Below are 19645 nucleotides of genomic sequence, written 5' to 3'. Positions count from 1 at the left end.
CTGGGCGCGCGTCGCCGACAAGAATCCAGAGCCAGGTCCCACTTGCGTAGGCGCACATAGCGAACTGATAGGGAGGCCATGTGGCCGATTATGGGCCTTTGGATTTCCGACGGCTAGTTTTCTGAACCGTTGGATTTCCAACGGTCAAAAAAATTTGAATTTGAAATCCAACGGCTAGTGACATGGCTTGATCTGGACCGTCCGATTCAGAGATCAACAGTCCATGTTTTTCCACCATAAATTAAAAAAAAAAAGCACAATGGTTAGAATTATGACCGTTGGCCACGTGTGAACGTATAGGCTGTTGGATTTGAATATTTTTCAAATCTAACGGTCCAGATTAATTACCTAAATTAAAATTTATAAAAAAAATTAATTAAAATTGTAAAAAAATACAAAAAAAATTAAATTTTTTTTTCCTATAAATACTAAACCCTCATCTTCCACCTTCCACCATATTTCAATATTTTCAACACTTTCTACCAAAGCTTTCATATACTTTTTGTGTGAAAAAAATACCAAGAACCTCATCCTTTCTTTTTTTGTCTATATAAACCCTACATCCCTACATCCATCTTCATCATTTTCAAATCTTGAGTTCTTACAATGTCTTCTTCAAGGAGAGTGTATAAACAGTTTGAGGAGTAACAGAAAAGATTGTTGGCACAACAGGAAGAATTGGTCAATCTCAAGGAAGGTGAAGGTGGAGATGAGGCTTTCGCAATGGAGGAAGATGATGATGATTACCATAAAAGGTAGAAGGCACCACATTCCTGTTGTGTTATGGAAGTTGTGGGTCAGATATCCAAACCCAGATGTGTTGCAAACTTCATTAGAAAGAGGGAAAAACGAGGTACAAATCTTTTGGAAAATTATTTTATCGCCAACTATGTGTTTGTTTGACAAAATCATAAGTGCTATTTGCAACCATGATCAATAATTTGTGCAAAAAATGATGCTTTTCATGTTCTAGGTCTTCTTCTTGAGCAAAAGGTTACTGCTACATTGCGGATGCTTGCATATAGAGCATCTACATATCAAGTGGATGAGATAATGATGATGGGAAAATCAACTGTTCTGGAGTCTCTAATGCGGTTTTGCTCCGCAATCGAAGCCTTCTATACGAAGGAGTACCTCTGAAAACCGACGCCTATGGATCTGCGAAGGCTACTAAGGAAGGGTGAAATGTGAGACTTCCCTGGCATGATTGGAAGTATCGACTGCATGCATTGGACTTGGAAAAACTGTCTAAGTGCGTGGCAAGGAGCGTATGATGACAGAAAATGAGCCAAAAGTATCATTTTGGAAGCAGTGGCTTCATTTGATACATGAATTGGGCATGCATTTTTTGGTGTTCCAAGAACTCAGAATGACATAAATGTCCTTGCCTAATCTCCAGTCTTCGACGAATTGCTGCAAGGAAAAGCACCCAGAGTCACATATTCAGTCAATGGCCATACATACGAATTGTTGTACTACGTTGCAGACGGAATTTACCCAAGGTGGACAACGTTTGTCAAAACAGTCTCGCATCCACAAAGTGAAACAGAAAAATACTTTGCAAAATGTCAAGAGGGGTGTAGGAAGGATGTGGAACGTTGTTTTGGTATCCTGCAAGCTCGTTGGGTGATTGTCAGGTGAGCTGCCAGAATGTTTGATGTCGAGGCACTTTGATCCATCATGATCACGTGTATCATTCTCCACAACATGATTGTGGAAGATGAGTATGATTATGATGCATTTGACGAATACGATCCAGACACAATGAACAACTCAAAAACACGTATCTATTGTGCTCATGACGGCACTGAAGATCCCGTGCAACATGAGCCATTGGAACGGGATAGACGTTACAATCAATTGATCGCTGAGTGGTACATTTCATTGCAAGAGCCATATTGGCACTGTACCCGTGAAAGTGACTTGATTGAGCACCAATGGGGATTGTAACAAGGTCAAGATAATTAAAAGGATCTTGTGGTGGAACAATAAAGTTCTTAGTTTATTTAGTGTGTTTTTTTTAAAGTTTATTTGATGAGTTTATGTAATTTTATTTAGTATGTTTTTTTAAGTTTATTTGATGAGTTTATGTAATTGTATTATGATAATGACACGTGGCGTGACGAGATTGGTTAAAAATCCTATCCAAAATTAAAACAATTTATTTATTTATTATTTTATAAAAAATTTAATAATATTTTAAATGCGCTGGGTGCCAGCGCATTTTGTAAGATGGAGATACATTTGGCCTATTACTATTCATTGGAGTGTATCACTGTTCACTGAATGGATTAAATAGGCTAGATGCTGATGCATTTTTTTTAAGGGTAAAGTTGCTCTAATGAATATCTATTTTTCACAGCTATTTGAAATATTTTAAGAAGTTGGACCAATTTAAAATCACCCCTGATTAAACAGTTATTCATACTTAACATTAAACCCGACAGTCTAAAATTAACCCATCAGTAAACCATGTCATTCAATGCAAGTGCAACTCCCTAATTTTCAAACAAAATTAGACGGATGACGTGGTCAAATACACTTACACAAGTGTTCCCGGAACAAAGTAGGGACTCCGGATGACGACGTGATCGAACACAGTTGCACCAAGTTTCAGATTTAGGCGCCTCAAACGAGTGCGCCTCCTAGTCATTCTACACTTCTGACTTTATTACACTTGGAGGACTTTCCGCAGTAGCATTGTCTTGTGATCCCCAAAAGAGGAGATGGTGGAACAGAAAGGCAGAAAAAGAGCAAAGTGAGGTCCCTTCCGGCTCCACTAACTAGGTCCAATGGGATTTTGGAAGGACAAGATTGTCTGCCCTCCCACTTCCGGTGCTTTTCCGTGCCCTCCTGTTTTGTGTGATCACGGTAGAGCATTGGAAGTGAGAGGGCAGACAATCCTTGTCCTTCTGCAATCAAGATAGTTTTCAAATCACGAGTCCGAAAAATGGACAGAATAATTCAAACCACTCATTTCAAATTGTACAAGCCTCATTTGTCCACCCTGCTAAACCACCTCACAAAAACCAAAGGTCCTCATGTCTCTCCCCCTCTCTGGAATAGTTCGAATTACGGGGTCTGTCAGCTCCCGATTGCGAGATCTGGAGAGTTGAAACCCCAAGCAACTATTGACAAACAGAAATCTCCTACTATGGGATAATGAACCAACGAAACACATTTACATATACTACAATACACAAAAATCTTCCATGAACATCAACTATTAATCAGTGTATTATAAGAGTTTAGTTGTTTATGACATTCACAATTAATCCTAAACCATAACGACGACAATATGTAATCGCATTTGGGGGAACAAAAGAGACGAACCAATCAAGAATATCTTCTCAACTGTCGGCCGCCCTAAAAACGGTGAGAAGAGCTAGGAAGAGGTTGATGATATCCAAATACAAGGAAACTGCAGCCCAAATGTACTCGTCGTAAGAGTATCGCTTGATCAAGTTGTCCGTGTCATACACAATATACCCACAAAATATGATCGACGCCAAGCAACCATATATCATCACTGATATCTTACCAAGCGGGAAGAAAACCTGCAATCAAGAACAAACAAGCCCAAGGCTTAAAAACGCGAAAACACAAAACATAGACACAACAGGGGGTGTGTTCGTTCAATCAAATAAACACAGCAGGTACCTGAATCAGACCAAATACAATCAGAACCAGTAGAGCTCCGAACAAGAAAGGACCAAGAAAGTTGAAATCTTGGCCTCTCCTTGCAGCCCAAAATGTGTACAAGGTCAGACCAATTACGACCACTGCCGTCAGAATAACTGACTCCAAAATCACCTTCCCTGTTTCAATTCACCAAGTTACATAATTTCACAATGTCATCCAATTGGTTATCAAAGGAGACAACGAAAAGGGCTAGAGACCACTCGATAACTTACAAACCTCAAAAGTGACCAACAACATGATTAATTTGATGATTTTACGGATATAATTTGAGAAAATATTTTGGCTAAGTGACGGTGATGCTCACTGCCCATTGATGTTACCGTTTGATTTTCTATCAACTGCACAAATTTCGAAAATCAAACTTATCTAACGGTGATTAATAACGTGATGGGCGTTGCCATCAATTTAGGATGGTGAGCAAAAATGCAGTCTAACTCCATCAAGCATTTTCCCTTTTTAGATTAAAAAACTCCATAAATCACAAGAACAAGAGGGTTAAGACGACTCCCCAATTACATCAAATTATCACAATTAAATATTTACATCACAAAAATACCCAAAAAAAAAATAATAGAGGAAAGTTCATGAGCACTCACCGCTAGTAAATGCACAAGTCAAACCGACGACAAATGCCAGTGAGATGGTAAAAATTCCCAGTAAAAGGTAATTAACCGGATGCTTCTGGTGGTAATAGTACAGCGGGCACAGCACTGCAAATAAAAAAAAACCCTAAATTTCACAACAAACTCACAGAAATCCCCCCCAAAAATCAAAATTTCACAGAAATTTGAAGCGTACCGATGAAAGGCGTGATGATGAGAACGATGTAGAGCGCCAGGCCGGCGCCGGTGCTGACAAAGAAGTTAGCCACCGGCCGGACCGAAACGACGACGGCGCCTACAGCGATGGTGGCGAGTAATTGGATGGCAACGATCGCGTAGATTTTGCGGATGAAGGACCACCGGAGCTCGGGGCTCTCGAGCATCATAGGGTAAAGCAGCCTCGGTCCGGCCTCCGGATCACTCTTCCGAAACGCCTGATTCCACATCTTCGTCTTCTCCGATTTGCTCAGATTAAGATCGTTATCGAGTGTTTGGATGCCGGGATTCCTTGCGGGAAAGCGAAGGAAAGTTCGGGGCGTGGAGGTTTAATAAGTAGAACACAACCCGCACCGTGCAGTTAGAGACTTTCGCGACGGGTCGCGCGTACACGTGTGAGGGATTGGCGGTTGGATTTGGAAGTGACACGTGGCGCTTTGGAGGTTCTGGATGTGTCTCGGGTGTGCCTTTGTGGCGAAGGAAAGTTGCTGTTTGGTGACGGGTGCTGTGGAGGTTATCGTTTTGGGAAGGAAAGTGGCTAGGTCAGCATATTCTTTGGCAATTCCCCAATTGTTTACTTTTTTTTTTATTAAGTAGGTTGCTTTCCAGCTTAAATTCTTTTTAAAACTGTTTTTTTCCCCTAGTAATTTGATGCTAAAAAAATGCTTGTTTTACCTTCTGAAAGTGTTTTCCCCCGACTTTTTTTCAATCCATGAACAGGACCGTGCAGAAGAGAAAAAGAGTGAAAAATGTTCGTTTTATCTTGAGAAGTATTTTTTCGCGACTTTTTGCACTTGATAAACACAAGGTTGTAGAAATAAAAAGAGTACATAAATTATTTTACATAATTGTTTGTCTAATGTGCGTAGTTCACAATACTTAAATGGAAGATAGTAGATGAAATTTTGCTTCATTAAGTTCTTCTCTGAACAAGATATCCATTTTTTTGTTAGAAAAAATCTTTGTTAAATTCCCAAATTGAACGTCGTATAGATAATCATAAATGATAAACCTGTCGACGTGTTAGTGATACACTATCAATATTAAATAACACAAACAAGTGCCGTGCGTAGAGACACTAGTACAAAAAATACTTTGGGTGACGTAGGTCCTTCGTCGCGCAAAGTCAAAAAAACGTCACGCAAAAATTTGCGTGACGAACCTTCGTCGCGCGACGTGCGTCGCGCCACGCCTGTGAAAGAAGGTTTTGCGTGACGAAGAAGTTACATGCGTCGCGCAAAGGGTCTTTGCGTGACGTAGTACCATGCGTCACGCAAAGTGGGTTTGCGTGACCTTGGTGTGCGTCACGCAAAGTGGGTTGGCGTGACCTAGGTTTGCGTCACGCAAAGTGGGTGTGGGTTGGCGTGACCAAGGTGTGCGTCACGCAAAGTGGGTTGGCGTGACCTAGGTGTGCGTCACGCAAAGTGGGTGTGGGTTGGCGTGACCAAGGTCTGCGTCACGCAAAGTGGGTTGGCGTCACTCAAAGACACTTTGCGTGACGCATAACTACGTCACGCAAACCCACTTTGCGTGACCTATGGAACTTTTTCGTCGCGCAAACTTTTTATGTTTTTATTTTTTTGACAAAAATATTTTTGATTTATTAATATTTTTTATTTAATTTTTAATAAATATTGTAATTCAATTCTAAACAATAAACAATAAACCAAGAAAAAATTTAATTATAAACCATATAAAAATGTGCATACAAGATGTCTAAACAAAAAAAGAAAAAACTACAACAAGTAGTGTTCTAGGTTTGAAAACTACTGGGTATCGGGTAGGTGAGGTGGCTAGGAGGTCGAAGGTGGAGTAAGATCAGGTACTGGTAGCTGGATTTGGAAACCGGACACCGCTAAGGCCTGTACAATCATACTCATATGGGCCCTCATCTGCTCGTTCTCAGCCTTTATATGCTCGCTCTGGGCCCTCATCTGCTCACTTTGGGCCTTTATCTGCTCGTCCTGGGCTGCAAGCTGACCTTTTAGGGTTGTCACTTCCTCCTTCAGGGCGTTGACCTCTCCTGTGGTCGAATTGGAAGAAGAGGCACCCGTCTCAAGAACCCGCACCTTCCCCATACCCCGAACAACCTTGCTATGACGACGACCGTACTTTTGATCCAGGACCTCAGTCATGATCTGAAAACCTACATCCTCGGGTAAAGTGACGTCCTCCATCGGGGTTTCCGAGGGAAGTTGTGATGTTGCTTCTTGGAGAACAGCATCGCCCTTTTCCACCATAGTAGCCTGTAATAATAAAGAAAAAACATATAATGGTTAATAACAAAATATAAATAACAAACAGCCAATTTCCGCACCATTTTTCTATAGCTTCATAGTTGGCATCGTCTAAGCTAATAAGAAATCTCTCCACTTCTTTGAGATAGTTTCGAGTAATCTGTGGTTCCCATGAGACACCTTTGCCTAACATCTCAATGCTAAATCATCAGGAAATCCAGGAATAAGACATTGGTGCAAAAATTCTCTATATTCCAAAAGATTGTTAAATAAAATCAACCAAATACTCGAGACCAAAAAAGAGAAAAACTACATGCGTATAGAGCTATAGATAAGATAGAGGTCAGTTCTTCGCGAAACCAACATTGCATTTTACCAAAAAAAATAAAAAAAAAAAAAATAAAACCCAACAAAATAAAAGATGAGTATATGCAGTGGCAGTCATATAAGAGTTCATTCATCAGCTGAAATTTGTTACTTCAGATTGGCCCATTCATCATTTCTATAAAATTTATATTATGGCATTCCCACTTAGCAAAACTAACATGTTAGCATTAATAAACTGAAAAGCTATATCATTGTAACCCGAGTCAACTTATCCAATCAAAAAAGTAGTGTAATATCTTTAGTAGAACATAACCTGGTCTATCCAGCAAGTTTTGTGCGAAACTCATTGAAATTCCTTATCATTGAGGTAAACTTGGAGCTCATTTTCTGCACATTGATGAAGCCGTTCCAACCCAGACTCAACTTCACCTGCAGAAACACAAATTAATTAGGACAAAGCAACACGATGCATTGTCTCTCTTCAAGCTTGAGAAAATGACATACCTTGAAAGTACTCAAAGAACTTGGCATGTTCATGCTCCAGCAAATAATATCAATTAGCATATGTCCATGTTAGTACTCGCCTATATTCAACTATTTGAAAATAAAGAAAATTTAATAAGAAAAAGCAATAGACTCTTGGTAGAAAAGTGTGGTCATTTGTGGTGTACCTGTAGTCAGGCCTCTGTAATGAACTTCAACTGTGACTCAGGTTGGCACTACATATCGCTCTGCTTCTCAAGCTACAATAACAACATCGATGGTATACATAACTCAAAAAAATGAAAAATAGTAGAAACTGAAGGAGAAAATTGTACATATAGAAAATACATTGCACTAAGCATAAACCCAGGAACACAAACCACACAAATGACATTCACATTCATCAGCTATACCAAAATCACTAACCAAGAAAGACATGACAGTAAAATGTTTTACTTACGTGCATAGTGCATCTGCAAGTCTGCAAGTGCTTTTCACCGGGACTGCAGTGCAGTGAAGGGAAAGGAAAAAAAAATTACTCTAACATGAATTATTTTATAAATACCATAGATTGTCATGAAGAACATGTATTTTGAAATTATAGATATGATTTATACCCCAAAAAGTAGATAATAGAAACTGCTAAAGCATCAATTGAAAAAATAAAAAGAAGATTCATGCACATCGAGCCTATGATAAATGTCAATTAATTGACATTAAGTCAAAGAAAGCATCTGCTAAAGCATAATTAACCCAACCTACTTTAATCCATGAAATCAATTCAGTTATCCCTTCCTATTCTGATAACTGTCCGAACCATGAATGAGATACAATTGGATCATCATCCAAGAACCGATACAGGTGGTTCCCATCCTCAAATAGAATTTTCCTGGTGCAACATAAAAGCACTGTTGAAAACAACGAAAGAATACATGTCAACAATGGCGTAATATATGTGAAGCAAGTTGGTTTGACATGAAAACAAAAATTGTAATTGTCCACATATTTCACGCCTTCATTGTATAAGAAAAATGTCAGTCCAACCACTTGTAGATCAAATGTAATTTTGATTGAGTATTATTCTTTCCACCCAGAATTTCCTAACAATAAAACAAAGTGAATGAGAATATAAAGACACTTCCAAGGCAAATTTCAACGGCTCAGTGAAGAACATTATGCAAAATAGAGTTTGCATGCAAACTTTCTCCAAATTCAATAGCCTGCATTGTAACAGAAATCGAAAGGTAAAAGGGAAGAGTTAATAAGAATAAGATTAGCTAGCAATCTGTTTTGCATATATAGTAGATACAACATACTTGATGAAATCATTTCTTGCATATGAAATACAACATTGTCATTTAACTGCATACACAGTGCAAAAACCTCTCCATTTGCTTTTAAGACAGGCATCCCAAGAAGTTCAAGTAGTTCCTATAAAACCACCTTTAGTAAATAACTGATAAGCACTCATAATGCCTCACCAACAAACCAAAAGGTATCTATGTTGAACACATGTTGCCAAAAAAATGATTAAAGTATGTATAAGCATGGATACTCAGTCGACTACTAAATCATGAGCAAACGAAAGGTCTGCAATTAGGTACAAAAGAATCCATTGCACCAAAATGCCAAAATAATACTAAAAAAATACAAACCACAGTTTTTAAATTGATAACAAAATCGTAACATCAGAAAGAACCGACCATGCATTCTTGAATATACTTTGTAAATGTCTTGTTCCTCGCAACTGAAACACCATTTTCAGCCACATGCAAACTCGCTGAATCAATACCAGAGAAACGAAAAAACCTTGCAATACTCACCTGCGAATTCAGAGGCGACGGAGTTCCGTTAGCCACAAAGATCATAAATGCACCAAATAGAATAAACACTCAACAATAATTAAGCTTACTCTCAATTCAAAGCCTTAATCTTTTATCTAAGCTAAGCAACAACACAAAGAACAAAAAATAAAAAAGGCATTGTAAAAAACAATAGAAAAATTACTGAGAGTAACGTAATTTATACCAATAAACTACCATTCAATTTCAATTTTGAAGTAACCCCACCACATTCCCCAAAGACTAAACCAAAACACAACAAACTCACCCCAAATTTTCCATTTTATTCCCTATCTTTCAATCAATCAAACATACCCTCAAAGATTATATAAACAAACTAAAATCCTAATTCCAAAACAAACCCCTGTTTTAAAAATTTCTCATCTTTCTTCATAAAGCAATCAGAAAATGCAAGCGCATAAACAAATTACTGAACCTTGGGGAAGAGATAGATGGTACGGAAGACGGATAACCTAAGGTGGGGACTTCGTGCACGATCCTTGGCTGTTTCGTGCTGTACGATAAAAAAAAGGAGAGCAAAACGGAAACCGAAAACAGAAGCTCACTTCGCATCAGCTTTTTAGGAAGCAGCAGCTCTAGATTTACCCCTATTCAGCTAAACCGCAAAAACCTATGAGAATCGTTCAAAAACGAAAAAAAACCCGATATATATATATATAGAAAAAGGAAGTCAGATTTGGGGAAAAATAGAGATGAAAAAAAATACCAGGAGAAGGAGAGGATGAGACGCTGGAGGAGAAGATGACATCCAACGGAGCAGCAACTTGAACGGAGCTAAAGCGAGTGCAGATTCTGATGAGGGATGTTTTGATGATGCAGGGATTTCGAGGACACTGGATTACCTTGGAATTTCTCCGTTTGTGACTAAGAACACTCGAGAACAACGTTTTAGTTTTCTGAGAAAGAAAACTCCAGAGAAGCAGAGGAACCGAGAGGAAAAGAGGAAAAACTTGGAAAAATTGAAAAAAAGCGCCTATTTTTCGCTATGGAGCGCCAAAATTATCAATTCGCGTGACGTAGGTATACAATTCGACGTCACGCAAGGTGGTTTTGCGCGACGATTAAAGCGTCGCGCAAGGTTTTTTTTTTTTTTTTTTTTTAAAGTATTAAAAAAATTACCAAAAATGTGACTTTACTCCTTTCAAGTTCAATTTTTATTTCACATAAACCCCACAATAATATATTATTAAAAAAAAAAACTCATAATAATTTTTTTTTACATATATATCATTCAATTTCTTAACTGTTATAAGTACAAAATAAATAAATTAAAATCTACTTACTAAATACATATACCATTGCACTTGATGGGAAACACATTGTACGAAACTAGTTTCAACGATCCAACCGTCAAACTTGTTTGTATATGCTTCGAGATCGCATACGCCAAAAATAGGAAAAAAAAACATTTAGAGATCAAGTAACGCGACAAAACTTTTCGACGGTTATAAATGAAAAATAACGATTTAACGGTAGTTTTAACTCCGATTTTGATGATTTTTTACAGCTACACTCCTTGACCCTATATGAATACAATGAACTAATTCGATCGTCAATTTAAAGTATTTACACAAGTGGATACCACAAAATCTTATGTTATACTTAATGAAAGTATTAATAAACTCTTAAGTGTTAGTAAATCTACCATTTTGATGGGAAACACATTGTACGAAACTAGTTTCAACGATCCAACCGTCAAACTTGTTTGTATATGCTTCGAGATCGCATACGCCAAAAATAGGAAAAAAAAAACATTTAGAGATCAAGTAACGCGACAAAACTTTTCGACGGTTATAAATGAAAAATAACGATTTAACGGTAGTTTTAACTCCGATTTTGATGATTTTTTACAGCTACACTCCTTGATCCTATATGAATACAATGAACTAATTTGATCGTCAATTTAAAGTATTTACACAAGTGGATACCACAAAATCTTATGTTATACTTAATGAAAGTATTAATAAACTCTAAGTGTTAGTAAATCTACCATTTTGATGGGAAACACATTGTACGAAACTAGTTTCAACGATCCAACCGTCAAACTTGTTTGTATATGCTTCGAGATCGCATACGTCAAAAATAGGAAAAAAAAACATTTAGAGATCAAGTAACGCGACAAAACTTTTCGACGGTTATAAATGAAAAATAACGATTTAACGGTAGTTTTAACTCCGATTTTGATGATTTTTTACAGCTACACTCCTTGATCCTATATGAATACAATGAACTAATTCGATCGTCAATTTAAAGTATTTACACAAGTGGATACCACAAAATCTTATGTTATACTTAATGAAAGTATTAATAAACTCTTAAGTGTTAGTAAATCTACCATTTTGATGGGAAACACATTGTACGAAACTAGTTTCAACGATCCAACCGTCAAACTTGTTTGTATATGCTTCGAGATCGCATACGCCAAAAATAGGAAAAAAAAAACATTTAGAGATCAAGTAACGCGACAAAACTTTTCGACGGTTATAAATGAAAAATAACGAATTAACGGTAGTTTTAACTCCGATTTTGATGATTTTTTACAGCTACACTCCTTGACCCTATATGAATACAATGAACTAATTCGATCGTCAATTTAAAGTATTTACACAAGTGGATACCACAAAATCTTATGTTATACTTAATGAAAGTATTAATAAACTCTAAGTGTTAGTAAATCTACCATTTTGATGGGAAACACATTGTACGAAACTAGTTTCAACGATCCAACCGTCAAACTTGTTTGTATATGCTTCGAGATCGCATACGCCAAAATGTGTATAATAATAAATTTAAAATGTGTATAATAATAAATTTAAAATTTAATGCAATGACATTAAATAAGATATCTATAAAACAAAAATATAATATGAGTTTGAATTCAGTACACATTAAGAGACTAAAATCAATATACAATCTGACACCAGATTTTTATTAAATTTTAATCGTCTTAAAAGATTAAAGTTCAAAAATACAATTCTCGACTTGCCAATCTATTTGTTTACTAACACATGGAATTGAAAAAATTTAGCTTGTTAGTTACTAACACGTGGATCAGGAATTTAGCTTGTTAGCTTGTAAAGTCGTTGACTTTGCGTGACGTATGTGGCGTCGCGCAAAACAGCTTTGCGCTTTTGCGTGACGCCACATACGTCACGCAAAGATCTTTTGCGCGACGTAAGTGCACATACGTCGCGCAAAGCTGTTTTGCGCGACTCACGTAGCCCTGCGTCACGCAAAGTCAACAGAAAAAGCGGTAAAGCTTACTTGCTTTAGTGCCAAAATCTTGCGGGACGCACAAAACGTCATTTGCGCGACTGTACTTTGCGCGACGAAGATTGGCGTCGCGCAATACTGTTTTGCGCGACACAAGGGCACTTACGTCGCGCAAAACGGTATTGCGCGACGCCAATCTTCGTCGCGCAAAGTGCAGTCGCGCAAAGGCCATTTGCGCGACGTTTTGTGTTTAACGTCACGCAAACATACTTTGCGCGACGTATTTAGCTGCGTCGCGCAAGTTTTCGTCGCGCAAACATGTTTTTGTACTAGTGAGAATTTCTAAAGGGAAGTAATTTTCACGCTCCCCCTTTAGTTTATTACACATCCGCTTCATTTCTGCCAATCTGATTGATACCAATGACAAAATTAAACAGGAATGTGTAGAGAAGAAAAAATGATTGTGTTTATCATTTTTAATCAATAATTAGGATAGTAATAATTTTCACGATTAGTACAAAGCTTTTCTACAAAATCAAACGATAACAATGGACAAAATTAAACAGGAATGTGTAAGAAAAGAAAAAAGATGTGTGTTTCTCATTTTTAATCAATGATTATGATAGTAATAATTTTCAACATCAATTGAAAGATTTTCAATGGCTCAATACATGCATAGTAAAACGGTTCGTCTTTTCCCTCACGGCACATGAGATGAGAAGACATACATTATGTCAAAGACATGAACGTTCTTATGAAATTTGACAAACCAATCTAGCATGTTCAAAATTTAGCATGGCCACGGCACATGAGATGAGAAGACATACATTATGTCAAAAACATGAACGTTCTTATAGAAATTTGACGAACCAATCTAGCATGTTCAAAATTTAGCATGGCCAGACTTGTGGTCATGGGAAGGCTAAAATGCTACTATTAGTCTTTTTGGCCCCCGAAAATGGTGGATAACTATAACTTGTCACCAGTTGTCCTTCTTTATAAAAAAAATAAAAATAAAACTTTAGCATGTTCAAAATTTAACCGGAAAGAAGAAAGGAAGAAGAACTGGTCAAATGGAAGGGACAGCAGTTCATCATGTTATTTGCATCCTGTCAATTAGCTTCTTGCTTACTTGCATTGCTGCAGGGAAACCGAATGGCGTGAGCGTCGAATTCATACACATATACTCAGCAGCGTCGCCACTCTACCCTGGAAATATTTCTTTTGAAGAAGAAATTCACAGACTAATACACCGATCTAATCTCCGAGCTCAACATATTGATGCTACCATTGCACCATCACCAACAATGTATCACAAACTGCACACAACCCTCTCGATGATTTGATCCTTCATAAACTCGAATATTACCCTCCGGCCTTTAAGCCTCTCCAATGCAATCGTCATTCCCCTTGCACTTCTGCGCCTGGGACACAGCGTCATGGGTGGCCAAGAGGTCCGCTCCATTCTCGCAGGTACGATTTGATATCTGTTAGATACATATGTATATGTGTGTGTGTGCGCGTGTACATTTACAAGAAATTTCTAAAATACGACATCCTACGTGTTTTATAATACCTTTGATCCATGTATTCGCAATGACATGGATAGCGTATTTTACTTTTGCTTTCGTTGTTGCTTGCAGGTAAAACTTTCTATTTCTTGCCAAGCAGAGGGCGACCACAGCCTATAGAAAACTTGTGTTTGGTTGCTTATGACACCAAGAACATAAAATTCGGCAGGCAGGAAGACTTCAACATTGCCGGAATACTGGGTTTGGAAAACGCTCCCATTTCCTTTCCAATTATCCCATCTTACCGATGGAGCATTCTCATTCTGCTTACCACGCCAAAGAGACATTCAAACATATCAAAGATCTGGCGCAGACATACCCCAACCACCAGAGTACGCGTCACGACATTAGTTCTCCTTCCAGGGCATAAGCGTGCACGGAGAAAAGCTTCTAACAGATCCAACAGCATCTGCCACTGCCATACAAGATGGAGGCAAAACCAGAGGGTGTGTCTTGGTAGCACACTTTCTAATCTGTCACACCTGCTTACAAGGCACTTACTGAGTTTCTGGAGATGTATTTTATGCACTTTCCTCGCGCTGTTAATACTAAGAGTCCTACGAGAGTGCCTAACTTTGATCTATGCTACGAATGGAAACTGCCTCTAGGGTTCAAAATGCTCACCTTGATGTAATACCCGCATATGAAACTTGGCCCGTAAGAAAAAAATTTATCGTTTGAATACAATTGAGATTTAGTCGTATTCTTAAACGGACTCCAAATCAAACTTCAATTTTAAGTGGGATCAACGTAATCTTCTAGTAGATTCTCAAGTTATGCCTATAATTAATGCTCACAAGTCACAACTTCTCCAAAGACCCCAATGCAAGCACTATATAAACCCCCAAGTCATTTTTAGAGTTCTAGATCCCCTTCATATGTTCATTCATTACTCATCAAGGCTTATTTCACAACGTATTAAGTCTTTTTGAAATTTTACGAGCGCGTTATATAACGTTACGTGACGGTGTGCCAGTCACATTCTATTGTTGTTCTAATGTGTCAAGTACTGAGAAAGTACACAGTGCTCTCACGCCATTCAATGAACGCCATGTCACTTGTTGGGAGACGTGACGAAACGTCTCCCAAAACACCTCTGAGCCAAAACGCCGCGTTCCGCGAAAGGAAAATAAATCGTTGGGGTCGTCGTCTTCCTTGCCCACATCGCGTCATTTCGCGAGATCGCCGCTGACGCGCGCGCTAAGCTTGCAGAGTGTGCCAAACACTCCCCAAATCACTTCCCCGAAACCCTAATTCTCTTCTCAAATCGCTCAAAAATCGCACTTCTCCTGCAATCGCCCGACTGCTAAGCCGGATTATCCGTCGACTAGTAAGTTTTTCTTCGTTCGTTTTCTCTGTTTCTACTTTAAATCGTTGTTTGTTTAGACTTTGAGATTAATTAGTATATAATTAATCGCTGTTATTCTTAATTACTGTAGGTTTTGAGATATGTAGCTGTTCCTTAATTGGTTTTGTTGTTAGATTCGACCGTTGCGAATAATTGTGGTTGTAATGATTTACTATGAATTTTAGGTTTTTGAGCAATTATCGTTACGTTTTAGTTTGATTTGGAATTGGAATGGGGGTCGTTGAAGCGATGCAACATCCGGAATCTTCGAGGCGAATTGCTTCACTTAATGGTAGTCATTCTGAGGGGAGATTGGGACGATCCATGGAAAATGGAGAGTGCTCTTTCCGTGCTCCTAAGTTAAAGAGGCGTACAGTCTCTGCGGTTCGTGATTTTCCCCTGGGGTGCGGACGGTTTGGTCAGTTAAGGGAAAATTTGAGACGTCACGAGGGGGCTGCTTCTGGGGGAAATTTTGACAGTGTACCAACAGAAAATTTGGTTAGTAGGGGTGAAAATGGCGATGCACGCGGGGTTGACAAGCTCGGGCGCTCAATTGATCATGTGGATGAGACTGACTTGATGAATGGTAAGGATGTGGGTACTGTGGAGAGAATTGAATCAGTGGCAACCTTAGAGCATGAAATTTCTGATTTGCCAAATGATCTACATGGGTTAAACAATTCGAGACGGGTTGAAGAGGCAGCTTCTGTTGTTGCTGCTGAGCCTTTGATTAGTGGGGGTAACGACGATGATGAACAAAGGGTTGAAATGCGAATGGTACCTGCTGGTTCAATCAATGAGACTGCATTGACTAATGGTAAGGCTTTTGGTACCGTGGAGACTGTGGATTTAAATGCATTGCTGAATGAAATATCTGATTCGTTGAAGGACCCACTTCAGCTTGGTGTGGCTACACCAAATGAAGAGATGTCTTCTGTTCTGCCTGATTCACCACCCAATGGATCCATCTCCATTTCTAATGGAAATGGTCTGGAGAAGACTGCAGTTAAAAAATATCCTCCTCGAAGAATAGTATCAGCCGTTCGGGACTTCCCTCCTCTTTGTGGAAGAAATCCTGCCCTGGAGGCGAAGAATTTTGGTCAAGAGAGGTCTGCTATGGATGGCGAACCATCATCATTGAAAACAGCAAAGACTACTGTGAGACAAACAGGTGAGGATGTTCAAGATAGGGAGTTTCACAAGAGTGAACATGGAGGGGATATTTCTCTACTAATTGGGGACAAGGTTCAACCAAAATGCAAGGGACATGCTGTACAAGAATTGGAAAGGCACGATGATGTAAATTCTGAAATGAACGTGGTTTCAGAAGGTGCTAAAAAAATTTGCCATGAACTTTCTCAAGGACACGATGTATTTCAAGGCACAGGGAGTGTTGAACATTCAGAGGAGGGAGTGGGGAAGGAGATGGTGGTATACCATGCAAAGGAAAGTCCAAGCGAGACAGGCTTAAGTAAACCTTATTATCATAATCAATTGCACGAAGAAGATTTTGAAAGATCGGAAATTATGTCGGAAAAAGCGGTTGTAATGGGTTTGATGACTGCGTCAAAATGTCCGTGGAGGATGGGAAAAGTGGGCGACCTACATAAACTAGAAGGTGGAAGTAGCGAAAGAAAACGAAAGAAGCTTGATGTGAAATGTCAGATAGAAGGATCTAAGGCTGTTTCCAGGAAAAAAGCTGATTCAGACATTGGAGGAAAGTCTCCAAAGAATATTCTTCCTATATCACAAATGAGTGCTTATGAAGGTACACGTCAGCTTGTTATCTGGGACAAGAAGGAGTATTCTCTTGAGCTTGACCAGAAAGAAGACTTTTATGTGAGTCCAAGATCAGGTTGTTCTGATGTATGTCCTCCTCCTTTTGGTACTAGTAGTTCAACTAGCAAAGTTCGTGATAATACCCGAAACACGGTGAGGGAGACATTGCGTTTGTTCCAAGCTCTCTGTAGGAAGCTTTTGCGGGAGGAAGAGGGCAAGTCAAAGGAAGGAGGAGTTCCTCGCAAAAGGGTTGATTATTCAGCTGCAAAGATCCTCAAGGATAAGGGAAAATATGTAAATACGGGCAAACAAATCCTGGGAACTGTGCCGGGAGTTGAAGTTGGCGATGAGTTTCATTACAGAGTGGAACTTACTATTGTTGGCCTTCATCGCCAGATTCAAGGTGGTATAGATTATGTAAAGCATGGTGGGAAGATCCTTGCAACCAGTATCGTTGCATCTGGTGGCTATGCGGATGATTTGGATAATTCAAGTTCCTTGATTTATACAGGCCAAGGAGGAAATGTGATGAATACTGATAAGGAACCTGAAGATCAGAAGCTTGAACGGGGAAACCTTGCTTTAAAGAATAGTATGGATGAAAAAAATCCTGTTAGAGTGATCCGTGGCTCTGAAGAAGGAAGAAGTAAGACATATGTATATGATGGACTATATTTGGTAGAGAAATGTTGGCAGGATATGGGGTCTCATGGTAAGCTTGTTTTCAAGTTTCAACTTGACAGAATCCGAGATCAACCAGAGCTTGCTTGGAAAGAAGTGAAGAAGTCCAAAAAATATAAAGTACGGGAAGGTCTATGCATTGATGATATTTCAGCAGGGAAAGAGTCCATTCCTATCTGTGCTGTGAATACCATAGATGATGAGAAACCGCCACCATTTGTATACATGACTAGCATGATATATCCAGATTGGTGCCGCCCAGTTCCTCCCAAGGGTTGTAGCTGTATTGTTGAATGCTCAGATTCTGAGAAATGTTCTTGTGCAGTTGAGAACGGAGGTGAGATCCCATATAACTTCAATGGTGCTATTGTTGAAGCAAAGTCCCTTGTGTATGAGTGTGGTCCTTGTAAGTGTCCTCCTTCTTGTTACAATAGAGTTAGCCAGCGTGGTATCAAATTTCAGCTTGAAATCTTCAAAACTGAATCAAGGGGTTGGGGAGTGAGATCCCTAAATTCCATTCCTTCGGGAAGTTTTATATGTGAGTATATAGGAGAGCTCCTGGAAGAGAAGGAAGCTGAAGAAAGAACTGGGAATGATGAGTATCTGTTTGATATTGGGAATAACTACAGCGACAATTCTCTTTGGGATGGACTTTCAACCCTCATGCCCGATGCACAATCAAGTTCTCATGGAGTAGTGGGGGAAGGTGGATTCACCATTGATGCAGTAGAGTACGGCAATGTGGGAAGATTTATCAACCATAGTTGTTCTCCTAATCTTTATGCCCAAAATGTCCTCTATGATCATGATGACGCTAGAATTCCTCACATCATGTTCTTTGCTGCTGAGAACATTCCTCCTTTGCAAGAGTTGACTTACCATTACAATTATATGATAGACCAGGTTCGTGATTCTAATGGCAAGATAAAGAAGAAGAGTTGCTATTGTGGTTCTCCAGAGTGCACTGGCAGACTTTATTGAGGCAGACATCGGAGGAGAATTCTGGGCTACTCGAAAGAGGTGATTTCTAATTACTGGAGGTATCGTTAATGTCAAAGCTTTAGATGAAGTTTGAAATGATGACCATTTTTCTTTGGTAGTTGAGCGACGCTCGACTGTTTGGTTTCGGATGCTTGGTTGTGAAGAGGACGACTAAAAGTACTAATTTACTTGTGTTTGTTGCCACAAGGCCTGTTGGCTATAGATCTAATGTTATACGAAGACAAAGGATCATTGTTCCTAGGGAGCAATATTTTTGCTTTTTTGTGTTTTACACATTGTGTTTCCTTTATAGATATGTTCGTGTTTTCAAATTTCAACCATTACATGTGTTTTCATATATGACCAAATAACTAGGGGACCTTCTACGCCCAACTTTTATCTCTAGACACTCAATAATGAAATTTTTATTTCTAATTATGCTCTTGTTCATTCCACACGGTTGTCACTGTTGGATGTGAGATCTGCACACAACTCTCCCCTGCGTGAGTGATGAACTCTTGTCAATTTGAAGGTGCCCTAGCAAAGCCTTGAGTCGGCTCTTAGACTCTCTTACAAAATTAGTTGTTTTCAGGTGTGCCACTGCTAGCTAAGACTAACAGATTGTTTAAGTTTAGATGTCTTA

General features: G+C 38.9%; 2 protein-coding genes and 2 long non-coding RNA genes across 8 annotated transcripts; 1 reads left to right on the top strand and 3 right to left on the bottom strand.

Moving 5' to 3' along the window:
* Positions 1-3208: 3208 nt before the first annotated feature.
* LOC137742792 (Bax inhibitor-1 family protein) lies at positions 3209-4860 on the bottom strand. The gene is made up of 4 exons (XM_068482744.2): positions 4501-4860; positions 4299-4412; positions 3661-3818; positions 3209-3557 (listed from the first exon to the last, which is right to left on the bottom strand). Exons 1-4 carry the CDS (start codon positions 4748-4750, stop codon positions 3351-3353), a joined length of 729 nt encoding a protein of 242 aa, XP_068338845.2. The 5' UTR covers positions 4751-4860; the 3' UTR covers positions 3209-3350.
* Positions 4861-6871: 2011 nt separating this feature from the next.
* On the bottom strand, positions 6872-8733 carry LOC148693270 (uncharacterized). 3 transcript variants are annotated; one of them, XR_015952956.1, is made up of 4 exons: positions 8028-8733; positions 7756-7827; positions 7398-7513; positions 6872-6957 (listed from the first exon to the last, which is right to left on the bottom strand). It is a non-coding gene; the product is annotated as an uncharacterized LOC148693270 (long non-coding RNA). The 3 variants fall into 3 exon arrangements; XR_015952955.1 differs by lacking the exon at positions 6872-6957 and having other exon boundaries at positions 7289-7513; XR_015952954.1 differs by lacking the exons at positions 6872-6957; positions 7398-7513 and adding an exon at positions 7587-7678 and having other exon boundaries at positions 8028-8731.
* Positions 8734-8825: 92 nt separating this feature from the next.
* Positions 8826-10351, bottom strand: LOC148693269 (uncharacterized). Of its 2 annotated transcripts, none has more exons than XR_015952957.1 (3): positions 10136-10351; positions 9845-10024; positions 8826-9390 (listed from the first exon to the last, which is right to left on the bottom strand). It is a non-coding gene; the product is annotated as an uncharacterized LOC148693269 (long non-coding RNA). The 2 variants fall into 2 exon arrangements; XR_015952958.1 differs by having other exon boundaries at positions 9882-10024.
* A 4903-nt stretch (positions 10352-15254) lies between these two features.
* LOC137742060 (histone-lysine N-methyltransferase, H3 lysine-9 specific SUVH6) lies at positions 15255-19294 on the top strand. Of its 2 annotated transcripts, none has more exons than XM_068481803.2 (2): positions 15255-15543; positions 15747-19294. In XM_068481803.2, exon 2 carries the CDS (start codon positions 15793-15795, stop codon positions 19000-19002), a length of 3210 nt encoding a protein of 1069 aa, XP_068337904.2. In that variant the 5' UTR covers positions 15255-15543; positions 15747-15792; the 3' UTR covers positions 19003-19294. The 2 variants fall into 2 exon arrangements, with proteins under 2 accessions (XP_068337904.2, XP_068337905.2); XM_068481804.2 differs by having other exon boundaries at positions 15322-15543; positions 15653-19294.
* Positions 19295-19645: the final 351 nt, after the last annotated feature.

Source organism: Pyrus communis, chromosome 11 (genome assembly GCF_041283825.1).
Source record: "Pyrus communis isolate YQ-2024b chromosome 11, ASM4128382v1, whole genome shotgun sequence".
NCBI classification, from domain to species: domain Eukaryota; kingdom Viridiplantae; phylum Streptophyta; class Magnoliopsida; order Rosales; family Rosaceae; genus Pyrus; species Pyrus communis.
This window is presented reverse-complemented; position numbering and strand designations above follow the sequence as displayed.